This window comes from Kryptolebias marmoratus, linkage group LG16, assembly GCF_001649575.2.
Source record: "Kryptolebias marmoratus isolate JLee-2015 linkage group LG16, ASM164957v2, whole genome shotgun sequence".
Lineage (NCBI taxonomy): Eukaryota > Metazoa > Chordata > Actinopteri > Cyprinodontiformes > Rivulidae > Kryptolebias > Kryptolebias marmoratus.
In genome coordinates, this window is record NC_051445.1 from 15,804,200 (window position 1) to 15,822,611 (window position 18,412).

At 41.2% G+C, this 18,412-nt stretch overlaps 1 protein-coding gene across 11 annotated transcripts in view; it reads left to right on the plus strand.

The window, feature by feature from the left end:
- Nucleotides 1-18,412, plus strand: part of ptprub (protein tyrosine phosphatase receptor type Ub) — a 231,398-nt gene that overhangs the window by 181,910 nt on the left and 31,076 nt on the right. For 7 of the 11 annotated variants that reach the window (XM_037980238.1, XM_037980240.1, XM_037980239.1 and 4 more), the window contains 5 exons: nt 7,966-8,002; nt 12,982-13,120; nt 14,185-14,208; nt 14,514-14,668; nt 15,472-15,662. In XM_037980238.1, coding sequence (XP_037836166.1) covers nt 7,966-8,002; nt 12,982-13,120; nt 14,185-14,208; nt 14,514-14,668; nt 15,472-15,662 — 546 coding nt within the window. The remainder of the gene's footprint in view (nt 1-7,965; nt 8,003-12,981; nt 13,121-14,184; nt 14,209-14,513; nt 14,669-15,471; nt 15,663-18,412) is intronic. The other 4 variants (XM_037980236.1, XM_037980237.1, XM_017433251.3 and 1 more) reach the window with 1 other exon arrangement.

Here is an 18,412-nt window from a genome sequence, read left to right on the forward strand (position 1 = left end):
CCCCCCATGGTGCTTTAGATCTAGCAACTCTTAATCACCAAGCTGTAAGGGCTGGGCAGTAATACAGGGTACCCAAAAATAACAACGGTTTGGTTTTAAATATCAAAATCAGCTGCAAATTTAATCTCAGCCGTGTGCAAAATAAGCTGAAACTGCAGTGTACTTTCTATAAACTCTTCTTCTTCTATTCCTGCTGTACAGCAGTGTTATTTTCTTCATAGCGACACCTATCGTTTAGGAGAGGAACTGCAGGGAGCGTAGTGCATTTCAAAGAATGAACTGCAAGTCTGCCCTGTTGGCGGCAAAACTTTCTTGCTCCATGACTTACTGAGTCATTTTGCAGGCTGAGAAAGTGATTCAAAAGGGTTTATAGACAAAGAACATTACATAATCACATGCAGAAACAAGACAACACCACAAGCCTTTCAAGGCAGATGGTAGCGCAGTATACAAGGGTATAATTTAAGGCTTAACGGTTTCTAAACAAACAATACTGCCCAGCCCTACCAGCTGTAGGCATTAGTATTCAAAGTAATTCTGAGCCAGTGATGGGTGTCTGTAGAGTAGCTGTATTTTCCATTTTAAATCCTGTGGTTACAGCTTTAGGACAGTTGCCATTGTTTGAGATCACAAACCTTTTCAAAGCGTATTTCTGCTGTCACAGAAAATGTGGGATCGATAGCTTGTTTTTTTGTTGTTTTTGTTTTTTTTTTTGCTTTGGTTTTTGACAACTAAAACATTTCTGAAAGAGAAATTACTGGCATGCATTACTTCGAGCCACGAAAGCCGTGATTAGCTGAAACGACTTCATTCAGCTTTTAATTCAAATCCTTTAATTTTTTTTTTTGTTGCCTGTTGCATTTGTCTTTGTCCTGTTGCTTCACATCGTTCTTTTTCAACCCGGCCAGCTCGTTATCGTTAACAATAACTGCTAGTAGTCGACCCAAAGTAACACGAAAAACACAAAACTGTAGCCTTAACTACACTGTTTTTTTTGTGTGTTTGATTTCCATCCTGTTGGGAGAGAAACTGGGTGTTTTCAACGCTGCAGTTTTGTTGTTTTTTGTTTTTTGTATCGTTGTTTGTGAGCAGACATAGACCTCCTGACAAACTTGAGGAATGCCACGTTGCCTTCCCAAATTCCATTACTGACAGAGCTTCTGCTTTAGTGAGATAATTACTTAGGAATAATTGAGCAAAAGGTGTAGATGATCAGAGGTAGAAAAGGGCTGCTGCTTTAAAATCTGTCGGTAAAGTTTTGCTTTAGGTAAGCTGGAGTAAACCTGTTCAAGATGAGTCCCTAGAGGGGTGTGGGGGGTAAAATCTATTATTAAATGCGTCAAATTACAGACGTGGAAGGTTCTGAATTGATTTTCAAACGTGAAAAATACCTTTTGGTAATGTTAATCTGTGCCGCCACTTTAAGAAAGCCATCAGAGTAGTTGCTTTTTGTCCTAGTAGAGTTACCGTAGCCTGCTGTGGTAGAAACACGTTGCAGTACAGCTGTGTGGGGTTTTTTTATTATTTTTTTCCCTGAAAAATGTGTTTGTAAATAATGTCTAAAATTATCATAATTTGACTGTCTTTAGTAATGACTTTGAAAGATTTAATTGGTGTAAATGTCCTGTGATAAACACAATGCTAATCGTGGCGTTTTTAATGTTTAATTAGCTTCTGTGCTAATTGTTGGTCAGCCGCCTGTAATTAGGAGGGCTTTTTGTACATATGTTATTGTGCACTCTTTATCAGACCCGGAAATATGTAAATCAGTGATTATTTATGTAAAAAAAAAAAAAAGCCATAGCAATTCAAGTTTCAAGATAACTGAAATGCTATGATAATGGTTTTATAATCGCCTCACTGCCGCCTAAATCATAATGGAATCGTGAGCGAAAGATTCCCACCCCTGGTCTCTCGTGTCTGAGTATTTCAGCCCTGTCAGGTCTTTTTTTACATTTTTTTTTCCTACGTACTGTAGAGTCCCACATAAACAGGCCTGGGTGGCTCATCCCTGCCAGTATCATCTTTTTCCAACCCAGTGGAGAAACACACATCGGGACTGCAGTGTGGGCACTTCACACAACTAACCTGCTAAAAACGGGATTAGATGGTGGACGCCTGGCTTTACCAGCGGATGGGATTAGGCTTTTGTTTCCTCTGGCAGGGGGCCACTTGTCATGACCCTCAGCGAGCATGGGTTGGGGGGGCACAGTGCCAGATCACACAGCCAACAGCAGTCTTAAAAAAAAATAAATCTTAAAAATCACATGTTTTTGCCTGAAAATACAGTAGGAGTCAGTGTTTGGATCTTTGCCGCTGCAGGACCGAAACGGTTCTTTTTGAAGTGTTGGGATTTCCAAGGGTGCACAGTTTCATTGCAGAATAAAAGGATAAACATACTTTTTCTTTAATGTCAGCAAAAAAAGCATGTGATTTTGTTAATGTCAGAGAACAAAGTGTCTTGCTTGCCGTATTAGTAACACCAGACACAGGAGGAAACAAACGGGGACAAATCTCTGAAAGGCAACACACACCTGAGCCGCTGAGGGTCGCAGCAAGAAAACGTGTTAAACGCATAAATAAATAGATTTTAAAAGGGGTAAAACATGGGTGATTAGGCTCTTAACAAGCAAACCAGTCACACATCATGACACTTTTTGTTTTTTTCTTCTTTTAATAGGATTATTAACATTTCAAAGCCATCATTTGTCACTTTGCTGAGTTTGCGGCCATCTGACACGTCTGAGTGTAAATTATTGATGTTTCGATTCTGCGTGGAACAGGACGCTTTGAGCAGCTAGCTAACTGTTTGCTATTGTTTCGTGCCTTCCTGCTTTATCCTGCAGGTGTAATTACTCACAGCGAGCCTTTTTTTTTTTTTTAACTTTAGAGCACCATTTTTTTGCACTGTTACAAAAATTACAGCCTAAAACGTACACTAGTTAAAGGGCTTGCATTTCCTGAAGGAATGCATTCATGCCAGAGTTTGAGACTGAGATCAGCTAATGCTGAGAAATGATGACGTTGAAGCTGTTTTGAAAATACCATTATGCACCATCTCATACACAGTCAGGAAATGCCACCCTCAGAGTATGTGTTGTGAATGACTCTCAGCTACGACCACGTCAAATTTCAGCTCAGTGTCTGTAAAGCTGACTCAGTTATGGTTATCTTTGTGTTTGCTAACGTTGGTTGGCTGTGGCAGCCATCTTGAACTGGGTTGACCCCAAAAGTTCATCAATTATAAAGGAGCATCCAGTGATTGCTTTCTAAGAGTTTTGTTAAAATACAACCAGTTGTTCTTGAGATATTTTGCTAACAGACAGGCAGGGTTGACTCCGACAGTTAATGCTAAAATGTTAGCTGAAGATGTAGCGCAGTGTGTTGCGCTTGGAGCATTGGTTGTGAATGACTCTCCGCTACTACCACACCAAAATTTATTGGCATTTTTGTGTTTTTTGAAGGTCAGTTGGCTGTGACGGCCATCTTGGATCAGGTCTACTTCAAGAGTTAATCGGTTATAGACGTACAGTTCGGTTAAAATTTGTCCAGTTGTTCAAGAGATATTTTGAGGATGTGTTTGTAGTGGATTTTGTAGAAACGAAGTTGAAAGCGACACACTGACTGGAGGAGAAACGGGCAGCGACAGCAGCTCTCCTCTGAAAGCGAGACGTCAGAAAAGTCCCGTATGTTCCAGGAGAAAACGGCCGTCGGCGAAGCTCTCTGCAGACTGAAGTTTGGCTCTGAAGTGTCATATTTGATCATCTCTTCAGGTGTTTGCATGCCAAGCCTCTGTATTAAAAATGCAAACTGAACTGTCAGGCTGGCTTTAATTACCCTTCTCATTAAATCAGTGTTTGTGTGGTCGATTTTTATTACTTTTTTTTTTTTTCCTTCTTCTTCTTCTGCTTTTGAAGTTTGTCGAGGGCAAACATTGCACCTGATCCTCTTAAACAGTGGAAGTGTTCGGACTACGAGCCTGTTACTTGGGACCCAGAATATTTGGCATTTAAGCCACGTTTTTATTTAAAAGGTGACTGTCAAGCTCCTTTAATTGCTCTGATTGATTAATCAAAAAACAGAAAAAAAAAAGCTATTTGAAAATCTTTATGTACAGCCTTATAGGCCACAGCAACCCCCAACCCCCCTCCCTCCCCCACCCTCACACACACACTTCAACTTTCATCTCCAACTTTCAGTGAAGTGAAGTGAAATTTATATATATAGCACTTTTCGGCAACAAGGCGATCCAAAGTGCTTTACAACACAGAATCAAATACAGAAATAAAAAACATCAATCATGTATAATCTAAATATAAGATAATCTAAATAAAGTCATGAAGCTAAACATATCTAAACATGAGCTAAGACAGTCAAAATAGTAAACAAGATAATCCAAATGAAATCATGATAAAGTTAAAACTGAACTAAACAACAATTAGGAATCTAACAATATCTAAGATAAACTAAATGTGCAGGAAGCGTTCAGCAGGCTCACACACAAACACTGCGTGCTGTGGAGCCTCGCCTGTGTTGAATGCTGGCGTTTGTGTCTCGTATTCGGGTCCTGCCAGGAACTGGCAGAACCCCTCTGGCATGACTGGCGCCGCGCGGAGAAACGCAGGACGCCTCTTCCACGAAGCTCGCCGCTTCGCTTGCCCGCTGAGCCCTCCGTGCGGCGGTTTAGAGGCACATTCTAAAGATTTTGCCTCTGCGCGTCACGGCGACTTCTTTATTTTCCGCCCAGATAGATGAAACTGGACGGAAAGTGTGTGTGCGAGTCAATGTGCCAGAGCTCGTTATGATTGAATGTAAAAGTGATTTAAAATGCTTTGCAGGCAAGTTCAGATGAATCAGCTTATTTCTTTTCTTTTTTCTTTTTTTTTTCTTCTCATTTTCGGAGGAAGAAGTGTTTTGTACAATTATGGGCCGAAAGCTCAGAGTCAGCAGTCAGCGTTTCTGTAAACTCATGTAGTGGAACCGAAGCAGAGCTGCACTTTTAAGCGATAAGATGAATAATTAATAATTACAATAACTGAATAATCAGTAGTAATTAAATTAAATTATGTTGTAATACAAAAGCACACAGATGGGCGTATCTTTCATGTATATTATGCCACTTGCATTTGAAATCTTTGATCAGAAAACAGACCATGCATCTACAGAAAGCAGGTTATTTTTCCTGTATGTCTAAAATGGAAATGAATAGTTCTGGATCTTCATCCTCAGAGGCCTTAAATAAAGACTGCAAACACATCAAACTGTTTCCTTGCTTAGTTTAACGATGTTAGTATCGTTTAGTAAGGACTGGTACTACTTAATGTGAGATTTTTCTAGATATGAGTCATGCATAAACACCTTTTTATGTACGATTTAATATGGACTATATTGTGCAAAACACCTAAATCATCCCTCATGTCTTTATAATGTGCTTCCAAGAAGCCAGACTTTTTTTTGTAATCTTTTAAAGTGGTCCTGATCAATGTAGTTTTTCCAGTTTTGTCATTTTGTTTCCAAAGTTTTCATTTGGACTTTGCCTGCCGTAGCTGTGTAAAGACAGAAACCTTTACACTGAGCTGGAATAAAAGGTTTGCTTCAAACACTTTTGAGTTTAATACATTGGTGTGACTCACATCGGGCGGCCACTAACCAGCCTGTTAGCACGCTAACAACACAAAGAGATAGTCTGGTGATTTTTTAAAGTGTTGTTCTGCCAAATAGTTATCAGTAGTTAGTACGTTGAGTGGTAATGTCAGTCCGAGAACACAGGATGGGAAGAAAGGAGCAGGTGTGAAAGAATGCTACATAACTGTAGAGTTTTAATTGACAGGGTTTGTTTCATTATTATACAGAGCCTATAAAAAGTATTGACCTCCTTTGGTTTCAATACGATTTGGTTTATTTATTAAGTGCCAAGTCACAACAAAAGTCGCCTCAGGGCGCTGTACGGAAACGTTCACGTGGATTATAAAAGCCAGTTTAGTAAAAGTGATCTATCTAAGGGAGCCAGCAGGTTGAGTTGAATCTTCACTTCGTCGCAGTCTCCCATCCTCAGCAGCACGCTGGCGACGGTGGAAAGAAATGACTCCCTTTTAACAGGAAGAAACCTCCAGCAGAACCAGAACCAGGCTCAGGACCGGCTGGAGTCTGAGAGGACAGGAAAGAGACAGAGACGAACACAGAATGACTGGTCCAGGTGGAGTTTCTATTGGAAGAAAGACAAAGAAAAAAACATTAATGATAGAAGTAATTACAGTAGAGAGAGGAAAGACAGCAGCTGAGACAGGAAATGTGTTCAGTTTGTCCTCCAACAGTCTGAGCCTATAGCAGCAGAACTAATAAGGGATAACTCAGGGAACCCAAGCCAACCCTAACTATAGGATTTATCTAAAAGGGAAACTTTTAATCCTGGTCTTAAAAGTAGACAGGGTGTCAGCTTCATTTACAGACACAGGAAGTTGGTTCCACATCAGAGGAACCTGATAACTAAAAGTTCTGCCTCCTGTTCTAGTTTTAGAAACTCTAGTAACCACGAGTAAACCTGCAGTCTGAGAGCAAAGTGCTCTGTCAGGAAAATATGGAACAAGAAGATCTTTGATATAAGATGGAGCCTGGTTGTTGAGAGCTTTGTATGTTAGATGTTTTCATAGCTTTTATAAATCAGTTTGGTCACCATAAAGGGGGTGAATATTTATGCAATCACTTACTTTATGTTGCATATTTTCATTTAATTGCCATTTTGTCAAAAAGCCCAGTTTATTCCGATTTATAATAGCAATAAAAGGATAACGCATTCATAGGCCCTGTCTGTTGTTGCTTTTTTAATAAATTACATCTTTTCAGAACATACTTATTACGTAGTTCTATACATTTGGTTGGACACCGTGTCAGTTTGACTGTCTGAGTTGCATAATTTAGGGGTACGGTGCTGTGCTTCAGAGTACAAGGTCACTGCAGTTCAGAGGGCTGCCTTCGATTTGACTTCAGTAGCAACATATAAAGTTATGTCGTGTCAAACAATAAAGAGCAGCACTTAAAAGGCCGCAGATAATTAATGTTTTCCTGATGACCCTTGAGCCGTTTGTGGTTCCATAATGTCATCCTGTCACACAGCCTCTCTGCGCCTTCGACGTGGTGACAACTTAAAACCTATTTTTGTTCCGTTTCATTCTTTTTTTTCTTCTTCTTTTCAGATTAAAGCACAAAAGTAAAAGCACCTTAAAGTGTCTGTCAGCTTGAAATGGATTTTCAATTTAAAAAAAAAAAATGCAATTTAACTGGAGTTTTAAGAAAGCGCTTTTTGCTCATTTCCGAATGGGCGAATTTGCATAATTGTCCCATAATGCCCAAATTGGCATCTGTAAATTTTAATTTGATAATAAATCTCCTCCGTGGGGGTAGCAGGATGGAATTGGATTACGGTCTTGGATCTCATTAGTGTTATTTGACAAAGGTCTTTTTCATAACACTGAGATGTCATCAGCCGAAATCTGAATAAAATTAATTCGTTTTCATAATGGTGTGCTGGTCTGAAACCCTGCTTTTAATTACGCTCGCTCGCTTTCAACCCTCATCTTTTCTCCTTCATCAAGATTCTCTAATCTCCTTTACACACTTCACCACAGCTCTCAGATTTGAGATGTTTTTTCTTCCCGGTGTTGTCAGACGATTTGTCCCTTCAGTCTGAATCTTTATATTTCTTTGTCTGTAGCGACTTAAAGTTAATTCTGCTTTCCTTTGAGAGGAGGTCTTTTTAAGTTTTTGATCATTTAACATGTTGGGATTACGGATGACGGCCATTTGTTTGCTTTTCATCTTTTCAGGACAATGCGTTTGTGCGGCTCAGCACAGTGTTTCACGTCATCCTTCTTTTTTTTTTCTTTTTTTTTTTTAAATCACACATTATTTGCACAAAATGCGAAGCGACACCTACCCTCTGACGCTTGTGTTCTCTGTGTGTTTCAGGAATCAAGGATAAACTGCATCCGCATCGCCCGCAAAGGTAACGTCACATGGAGATTTCTCCTGCTTAGACAGTAAACCCTCAGCCAGAATGTGCGGCGTGTTTTCTCGTTCTCCTTGGGAGAATCCGTTTTGGACTGTTCCAGTAGCTGCCGTTGCAAAACAACATCGAAGCGTTACACAGAAACACAAAGGCAGACAAATGAGCACGCAAAAGCTGTTACATTATTGCCTGCCTTTCATGGCGACGGGCAACAATAACCACGGCGGCGAGGTTTACTTTACTGTCAGCCAACATCATTAATTACCTTCTTTTTCCCCTTCAACCACAAAAAGACAGATTTTCCCCTGCTGGTCCTTGTTGTTCAGCTGTGGGCCTCAGAGAAAAGGGCAACAAGCTGCGAGGGATTGGAGGTCAGGCTTTCATCCTGCTTGTTTGGGGGCAGACGCCGGGATGCTCAGTATCAAGGCAGGCTCTTTGTTGTCATCAGCGGCTCACCAGGTAGCTCCGTCTGAGAGCTCTGACCTCTGTGGCATCCAAAAGGGTTCTCTAGATCAAAACATCCAGATGGAGCTACCTTGACCTATCAATGTGAGAAACCCCTGCGTCCCCCCTCCCTCCCCCCTTTCATCGTCTTCTGGGTTTGGATTCGGAGGAACATAAAAAGGGCACAGAAATTGACTCTAAGTCCTGATGGCGTTAGAGTCCCTCTGCCACAGCCCGCTGTCAGATCCTGGCGAGCAAAAGTCACGTATTTATAGTTATCACTGCTCTCCAAAAGTAAGTGGAGCCCTTTAAGTAAATTGAATAAGAGGGGGTCTCTCTACCTGTCTCTCTCGTTTTTTCTGACTGCCTCTTTTTGAAAGTGACTAACGAGAGATGAGGCTCTCCTGAAGCATAAAGCCAAAAGGCAATACTCAGCTCTCACTCCATCTGCCTCAGAGAATCCAGTCGGGCTTTGATTAATTATGCCTTCTTTCTTTCTTTTTTTTTTTTTTTTTTACAGCAGTGAACTTGTACACTCTGCTGGGCTGTTGTCTCTGACACAAAACGCAAAGAAGGAAAGAAAAACACGCTCAATGGAGGAGCTAGCTATTAATGAAATCAAACTAGGGGAAATGAAAGAAAAATACGACAAAAAAACCTCAAAACAAAACAAATGAAAGGCCGTATTGAGAAGTACAAAATTTAACTGGAGAAATGACATTCGTGCAGAAAATGCTGTGTGAATGCTGAACTGTTAAAGCTGAAAGAAGCAGAACACTAGCAAAAAGCAGCAAAAAGGTAGCTAAAGGCTTAAAGTGGTAAAAGGCTAGCTAAAAGTAAAAGTAGCAGAACGACAGCTAAAAGCTAGAAATAGCATAAAGGCCCCCCTACACGTAGGAAGAGGCTCAAATTGCACACTGCTCCGAAAGCCTTCGGTGTCTGGTGCATGGAGACTGAATGGTGCTCAGGGCGCACATTACAGCATTGTCGAAGTTAAAATTATTTGAACCTGGGCGCAACATGCAGGACATCTCCGTTGGCACCTCTGGAACACATTTACAGTGAGACGATCACTCTGCTGGCTCTCCCTCAAATGATAGCTGTAATAATAGCAGCCATTATGTAATTGTGGAGAGATGGTTTTCAGCAAAATGTTAAAATCCACAAGGGTTATAAACTTGCACTGCCGCTCACTTTTCTCTTCCTCCTCCTCATCAGTAAATGTGACACCGGGATTATTCTTTGACGACCTGATAGAGGCGCGCTTAACTGTGGCTGGAAGGGAAAAAAAAGGAGATATTCCCTTTTTGATCTCCCAGAAACACCAAACCTGGGTAAAAGCTGTGCGCCCCTCTGCGCTGCTCTGGGCTCTCCTCCTGCAGAGCGCACAGTGCATACTGCTTCCTGTAAGGGGGCCTCAACAGGACAAAAGATAAAGCAAATATGCTGAAGCCGGTTTGAAGGAGAACATCGATTTGAAAGGAATTGAAGAGACCTCAGTGGATTTCTATTTTCTAAATAGTGTGAAATATTTTTGAAATAAAGTATGAACGTTAGAAAAACCAAAAGTCAAAGCACCCATCTCCTGAATGAGCTGAACATTTTGATACAAGAATGGTTAAAATAGAGCAAAATATACAAAGGTAGTCCTATAAAAAACAAGATAACGACAGTGTGAATTTTGAATCACTGTTCACACAAATAGTGCTAGCATTACATCATCATTTCATGCAGGGTGATGTAATCATAAACTACAAATCCTTGTGAAGCAGATTAATAAGGTGAAAGCTGAAGGGAGCTTTCCAATTTAAACATGCGCCAGGTTATAGCCCTTTTTTGTGTTTGTTTGTTTGTTTTTCTCGTGGCTGTTTGCGATCTCCGTGATCCCTTGTGCTATTACCATACCCCTCTGCATCATCAGGTCCTGAGCCGCTATTATCAAGCAGCCCCGTCACAAGCAAAGTGGAGGCAAATGATTCTGGCTTGGATAACAAATCTGGAGATTACATTTCAACTTCCAGGTGACAGTTTAATTAAGGATCCTCTGGCAGCCGCAACACAACAATAGACTCCCATTTCTCCTCTAAGTGCCAATTTCCACCACAGGGGCAGCCGGCAGGTGCTCGGATTCATGCAGGAAATCTATTTCATGCTCGTGTTTTTGGCTTAATAGAAATTTCCAGGCTAAATGTGGCAAAACGGGCCTTATCTGTCCAAAACATGACAAAAACCGAAATGGAGTTTCTCAGCCCCTCATCTACATTTCTAGCCGATATGAATTACCTTTATTAAGGTAATTTTGAGTGGAGAGACGCCGTGAAGAAGAAGCGGTGAGAGTCGGGGTTTATGACTGTGGCAGAAACCTTTACAGTAAATCACAAAAACACAAATGCATGCCTGGGTGGCAGTGTGTCCTCGTGCACGGATAAAAACCACAATTTGCTGGGTCCCCAAACCCTTTCACCACAAATACTGCGCACAGAAAATAAAAATAGAAGTACCTGTCAGATGCTTTTGTCTACAGACGGGACAGAGAAATTCCTGGAAAAGCACAACAAGACGACAGCCAGTCTAATATCAGGCCAGCGCCTCATTCTCCTCCACGCCAAATGCCAGACGCTCATCACTTATTAAAAAAAAAAGACCTTGCCCAATATTGAGATGATATAGTACTACTTTCATCTTTATTTGGGATAAGGGTTCAAAAGCAGTGCCCATGGCTGCAGAGAGTTGGGGCTAAAACATGGCTGTGTTTTTTTTTCCCCTGCCCTAGATCTGATTTTTTTTTTTTCATCCCCTGTAGCAGACTGCTAGATACGCTCTATCCCCAGGCGTGCTCTGACTTTCTGCTGCTCTCCTGATAGTTTGTGCCGTTCCAGTGGGATCAGAGGGGGCTGGTTTCAGGGCTGTCGTAGCCTGGAGGACAGGCTGACAGTAGGAGAAAAAAAGGGTGGGGAGGGGGGGGAAACTAGCTCACTGGGCTCTCTATAACAAGACAAAGACAGGCCCACTGCTCAGCACCATTTACATAAGTATGAAGCTTTATGCCAGAGAAACGAATAACCCGCTATTATGATAATGACCTTTTTGGTGGCTAACAGACACCAGGGCACCTTGAGATCATACTGTAGGGCTGAGTAGATTATTCTGACTGCAAAGAATTTTATTTTATTCATAACTTATTCAAAGAAATGCGGTGTATGTGTCACAACAAAGATGTGCGTTTGCATGTATCACCGCCATTAATCAACTGGACAGCCATGGGCTGAAGTTTTGTCAGCAATGCTAAGGTTGGCTTTTTATGGCTTCAGATTTTTTTTCATTGAATATTGAACTTCTGCAGTTTGCTCTAGCATGCTGGATATCAACTTGTGGTCCAGATCTTGACCGTGACCCATTGTTGTCTTACTGATGCTCAGAGTCGATCGCAGTTTGTTGGCTCCTGCTTATCCTCCTGCTTTTTGAGAACAGGTTCCCAGTGGCGTTCAGATCCGGCCTCGGGCCCAGAATTCCAACGTCCTGATCTCTGGGGCCACTTTGTTATCCTTGCTGCCTTGAGGCAGAGTGCGCTGTCATGATGGAAAATACAGATCACCGTCAAAGTGTGCCTGGATTGGTGGGACAAGTTGCCATTGGAGGAGCACTTGATACCACTTTTTATTCATGGCTGGAGTCCTTGGACTGCTGTCCAGTCCTTGTACGTCCCGCAGAATTTCAGTCCAACCTTGACGGTTTGTCAAAAGGCCGTTGTCCAGAAGTCTTCACCTCACTCTGTGTGCAGATACACTCACAGCCCTCCTGTTGAAGATGCTGAGCTCTTCACTGGTGGCAACATGATTCTGTAGTGCACTCCTCAGGAGGACACAGTCCAGGTTCTTACAGGACACTTTTAGACACCCTGAAGCCTTCTTTACTGCAATTGGACTTCTCACTTTGATGATCTTGAAAACTATTCTTTCAGGGGAAAGGTTCTTAGGAGCAGTTTCCTTTCATGTGAGGCCATTTTAATGCAAAGCTTCTCACTTTTATTTGGACGTAAATACAATAAAACACAAGAAGACAATGATTTCAAGTATATCTACCCTTCTTTAAAGCAATTGGTCTACTAATTAAATGCAAATTTCACAGTTTTACTATTGCTTATAATGTGGCTATTGAATTAGGTTCAGTCATATTTTTGGTCCAAAATCCAGTGAAATGGAATTTTTTATTGGTATAAAGTAACATTTTAAGCTAAAAAAGCTCTCTGCACTTCATTTGATCCCTCTGCACAATAATCTAAACCCAATTTAAACACTTAGAACAAAAACTGAAACTGCAATATTTGCAAAACAACATTTATGACCAAAACTTTCATTTACACTGTCAGATAATTTTGTGTAACGTTACATAAAATATCTATATTTTCGTTACAAAAAGATTCCTCAGAGGAATGGGTGTCAAATTTTCAAACACCCTTCCTCATTTTTTCCTCACACGTTCATCACTTTATTCCTCTTTAATGCGATTCTGTTCCGTGTTCCTTCCTCCAGCGGCCTGCAAAGATCACCGCGAAGCTCTGGAGGTGTCCCAGCGCTCCGAGGAGATGGGGCTGATTCTTGGGGTGTGCGCCGGAGGACTGGTGGTCCTCATCCTCCTGCTCGGCGCAGTCATCATCATCATTAAGAAAGGGTAAAAAGCTCCTGGTGACTTCTCTGTATTAAAAAACAAAAACACGCCTCATTATGCACCATAACACCACATTACCGCTTTATGTTTCATTTTAAAACAGTCCAGTGAACACTTTGTTTTTAATAAACGTGCTGAACGTTCATGCATTTTAAGGTTGCTAACTGTCAGAGTTGCGTTGTTTTGTTTTTTTTGTGTTGCACCAGAGGGACCAAACAACTCCCATCTGCAGAGCAAATCTGTGTGTGAAGTATTTAATTAAAGGCGGATGCGATTCAATTAGCCACTTAATTACGCACACCAAGCAGAGGGCTGACCCTTAAATGAGATGGCAATTGGAAGGGAAAAGGTGTGCTTTTAGAGATTATTAGCCGATAATCCCACAGGTCTACAGTAAATCACCTAAATCTCTGACTCTTCTGTTTAGATTGCACCGTCTTAGTTCCAGCCTAATTCTAAATGAAAACGTACCATTAAACAGAATGCATATCGCCCGTCTCCTTTCATCCCAGAGTTTTGAACTAAAAGGTAAACTTTGTAAATGACGTCATGTACAATCTCGTCGATATTGCGAGCTCTTGTTTCTGGGATGCGATAGCGCTAAGACAACGTGTTCGAGGACGTCGAAAGTTAGCTCAGTATCTGTAAAACTGGCTCAGTCGGAGCTGTGTTTGTGTTTGATGACAGCCTGACATGGCTGATGCTGATTATTAAACTAAAACCACTCCGACCATCGATCTGACTTTCCCTCCCGAAGCAAGTGCGAGTTTTAGTCTTGGACAATTGATCGGCAGATTAGCTGCGAGACAAAGCCACGCGGCGCGGTCCTCGAGGTTGAGCTCAACACATTCGATTGGAAAGTCCGTCCGCCTCTCGGTGTGCGTTTGATCCGTCAGCAGCTGCATGTGTCATACGGCCACCGGCACAGCTGGACGTATGAGAGGATGGCTCTCATTTTCACTGTAATCAATGCATTCTGCCCTCAGCTGACATTGCTTTCATCTTACATATCTTCTTTCTCTTGATTTTTTTTTTCCCCTTTCCTTCCTCTCCTGAACTCTTGCCAGAAGGGACTACTACTCTTATTATCCGTAAGTGACTCCATCTCTTTGCTTTTGGATCCTTTCTGCGATCCATCATAAACATGCTTGTGCTCTGGCTGTTGAAGAGGAAAACTAAACAGCGCTTCCCTCTTCACTAGTTATCTGTAATTTATCAACTTTCTTCTCTTCCTCCTTTACCTTCATGCTGTTCCTCTCAAAGAAAACATTTTATCACTAAGAAGGTTGCCCTTTTTCCTTTTCTTTTTCCCTCTGCCTCTTAACTTCCATTTGTCAAATACGGTATCTCCAATTTGACATTTGTGTCTCTGTCTCCTTCTTTTCTCCACAACCAGGAAAGCCGTGAACATGAATAAGACTCCCATTACCTACCGGCAGGAGAAGAGCCATATGGGCTCCTTGGAGCGCAGTTTCACAGACCAGAGCACCTTACAGGAGGATGAAAGAATGGCTCTCTCCTTTATGGATGCGCACACGTGCGGCACACGAAGTAAGACCCTCACACACGTGACCTTCACAACACTCAACTTTTCATGGCTGCACATTTTGCTTCCAGACTTTTTTTTTTTTTGTAATTGCAAACACATAAGACATGAAAATAAAGTGGGAAAACAGCAACACCAATAAATACAAGGCAGAAAACTTTACCCTAGACTACGAACACAGGGATGTCAAGTAGTTACAGTTGGATGAGTGAATTAACATGTGCACACTAATTTGTGATTAAGACAAAATCCGTGAACAAATATACCCCGTGAAGTCAAATAAAATTGAATAAAACTTTGGTTACATTTCATTTTAAACAAAAATGTGCTCCTCTAAGAGTTTCTGTTAGCTGTTCTGAACAGCAGCTGACACACAAAGAATTTAAATTAAAAAAAAATGCAATAAAAGAAGACTGCATGTTCTGAATGAATTAAAATAAATATATTTGTACTATTGTTCAAACCCATCTGTTTTCCTTTTCCTTGTTATCACAAAGAAGGAAAATCAGGAGTGTTTATTTAGAAGGTTATCCAAATCCTGTCACTTATTATGTGAGATGAAGCTGCTGATTTATCTAAAATAAGATCTAATCTTATGGAAAAATGTTGTCTGCGACATACGATTGTCCCGGGTGTGTTGGCATGGCTGTCTAAAGATACGAACACCGGTAAAAACAGTCCATTGTCCCAAGGTAAGATTCAGTTGTAACAAGAGTTTGGTCCATTTTTTATCCCAACCTGTCGGGTTTGTGAATTTGTGAGTTCCAGATTGTCACCGGCGCTCCAAATGTTTCTGTTTGTGGTTCAGGTGACGCTCGGAGTTCAGTGAACGAGGCCAGCAGTCTGCTGGGAGGCTCCCCGAGGCATCAGTGCGGCGGCCGCAAGGGCTCCCCCTACCACACGGGTCAGCTCCACCCCGCCGTCCGAGTGGCCGACCTCCTCCAGCACATCAACCAGATGAAGACCGCCGAGGGCTATGGCTTTAAACAGGAATATGAGGTGAAAGGGCACCGTTCCAGCCTGTTCTTACACTCTGACATTATAAACAACACGGACAGCTTTATACTCCGTCAGTGGCTCAGGAGGTAGAGCAAGTCGCCCACTCTCCACAAGGTTAAAGGTTAATGCCCGACGTCTCCGGCCTGCATGTTAAAATATCCCTGAGATAAAAACTCACCCTCCAGAGTGTGTGTGTGTATGTGTATGTGTGTGTGTGCGACTGAAAAACTGCTGCATACCATGTAAACTCACGCTGCGATGATATAAAATGAACAGCAAACACGTACTGCTGCCGGTGCACTTCTCAGGAGTGGAAAATTAGAACGCAGTTTTGGAAAACCAGATTATTTAGAAGAAAGGTATTCTGTAAAATGCTTGTCACAGCATAATTGTTCTGTTAAATAAGCAACCTTCGGGGTAAATTCAGCTGTAAATAAAACAAAACTGTAGACATGGAAATGAGAAGTTTGGTCAACATCAATTAAAGAGAGAAACTATGAATCTAAACCTCTGACTCCAAAAAGTATCCCACTAAGTTTTTATTTATTTATTTTTGGCTTTAATCTGTTAAGATTCAAAGTACAGGAGGCACTTTCCTATTTCATTTACAGGTGGAGGTGTAAACGGGAATATACCACCCAAGCTTAAAGAAAATTCACATCTACATATACATTCAGTGTTTGACATTTTCTTTCCCTGAGAAACATAAGTCAGAGGGAAACATACCAATAATTTCAGACTTAAGCCAGTATATACCCTGATTTTCAAAAGTAGGTCACAAACAAATGTGGCCTCATGGCTTGCTGCTCACTCGGTTGCAAACACTTTGAAATCAGTGAGGCTGCAACGGAAATTTCACCCATTTCCTCGCGATATTTAGGCAAATTTGATTGGCCTGCTGGTCTCCAACAATCACATCCCGGTGAGATACCGCCTTAAGGACCTGTCTAAACTACACCAGATGCTTTTAGAAATGGGAGCTTTTCTGCTGCTTTTGCACCTCCCATCCACACAGAAACTGAGTTTTTGTTAAAAAAATATATATATATTTTTAAACTTTTTTTTGAAGCGGAGATTTTTAAAACCTCCATTTTGGGTGGATCCTTGTAGACAGGAGGTGTGGATCTTTGAGAAGAAAATGACAAAGAAGCTTATTTAATGCATGCTCACAGTCATTTTGGGGCTTTGACACCAAAACAACAAAGGAGATGTCTTTTTACAATATTTACATCTGTTTTTCTTTATCCTGATCAAGTCGCCTTTAAACTTTCATTGTGTGCTAAAATGGTTAGTAACCAAAAATAAACTGCAAACAGTATAAAAAAAAGAAAACCGCTACATAAGCGTTGCCTAAGAATGTTACATCTTTGTATTTTGATGCTGTTATTGTGAACATTTGCACCATGTATTAGTGTGGCATGGGTATTTCTACAATTTTCTTTAGAACGTATGCTTGGAGAAAAGAAATATAAACAGAGGAAAGAAATATCCCTTTGTGGTGCCGACAGGGCCGATGACAGTCCTTGTTGTTGTGTGAACCTCAAACTGAAATCGTTCCGCACCAGTTTCATTCTTTGAAGTGTTACTGATCTGATAATATCTGTGTATTATCCAGTGTTGTGTAAACCAAAGTCTGGCAACCCATTTACTTGCATAAAAAAAAAGGAGTCTAGTCATGTTTTCACCTCCAGCTATGTTCCTAAAATAACAACAGCTAACTGGCAAACACAAGGCTTGTTCTGCAGAGCAGGAGGTCAGCGTTGGTCAGCGGGTGAGAATATGGTGACACGAGAGTCTGGTTGTTGTTCTTAGAGATGCTCTCAAACACTCACTGCAGTCTGAAACGGTTGACGTTGCAAAACCAAAGCTGTATGTTGTTTTTACATTAGCATAGTTTCAACTTGTCTGCTGTAAAATTAAGAAAATATTAAAATCCTTAAACTTTTGTAATTGTTTTTTAAATGATTGTACATTTTATTGGTTTTGCTAGGTCATGCAGAGGTAGACTCTTCTCTTTTTTTTAAACAAACAAACATGTTAATTAATCAATATAGAGCAGATTAGAAAAGAAAGAAGTTGCACAACCAGCTGAAATGACACCAAAGTGCTCGGTGTGCCACGTATAACATTAAATTTGGTGGCCCACCATTTTCAAGAAACGCTGGCAATTGTAAAATAAGATGAAACTTCAAACCAAGTTCACTCAAAGTTCACAGAGTTCGCTCATAACCTTTCCAGAGAGCCCCGCTTCAAACTATCTGAGCTATCTCTTTAGAGGTTATGCTTGGGCGGATCTATACCTCTCCTCTGTTAGTCTACAGCTTCTCTGATTTTCTGTTTGCAGCCTTTGTACAGCATGGACCGAACTGCTGTGTGTAGCCCTGATGATGTTTGTCATAGCACTGCTAACGTATGCATTCAGCCGCGCAGCTTTAAAGCTGCTTAACTGGGTTAAAGTCACGACACAAAGCTTCCTCTGGGGGGTTTTCTGGTGGCTCCCTGATAACAGAAAAGTGTCACCTCTTGGACACGTTTCAGTTCTGTCCTGGGGACTTTCCCAACAGAGACGTTTGACCTTAATTGGCAACATGTTAGTGCTGAAAGGAAATGGACGGGTCCCTGCTTGTTTACTCATTAAAGGAAGGTGCACTATTGAAAGGTGGGGGGAAAAAAACTAATGCATGAGGAGCAATAGTTACGATTTGGCTACACAAACTAGATCAGTGTTGAATCTATGAGAAGAAAAGCTT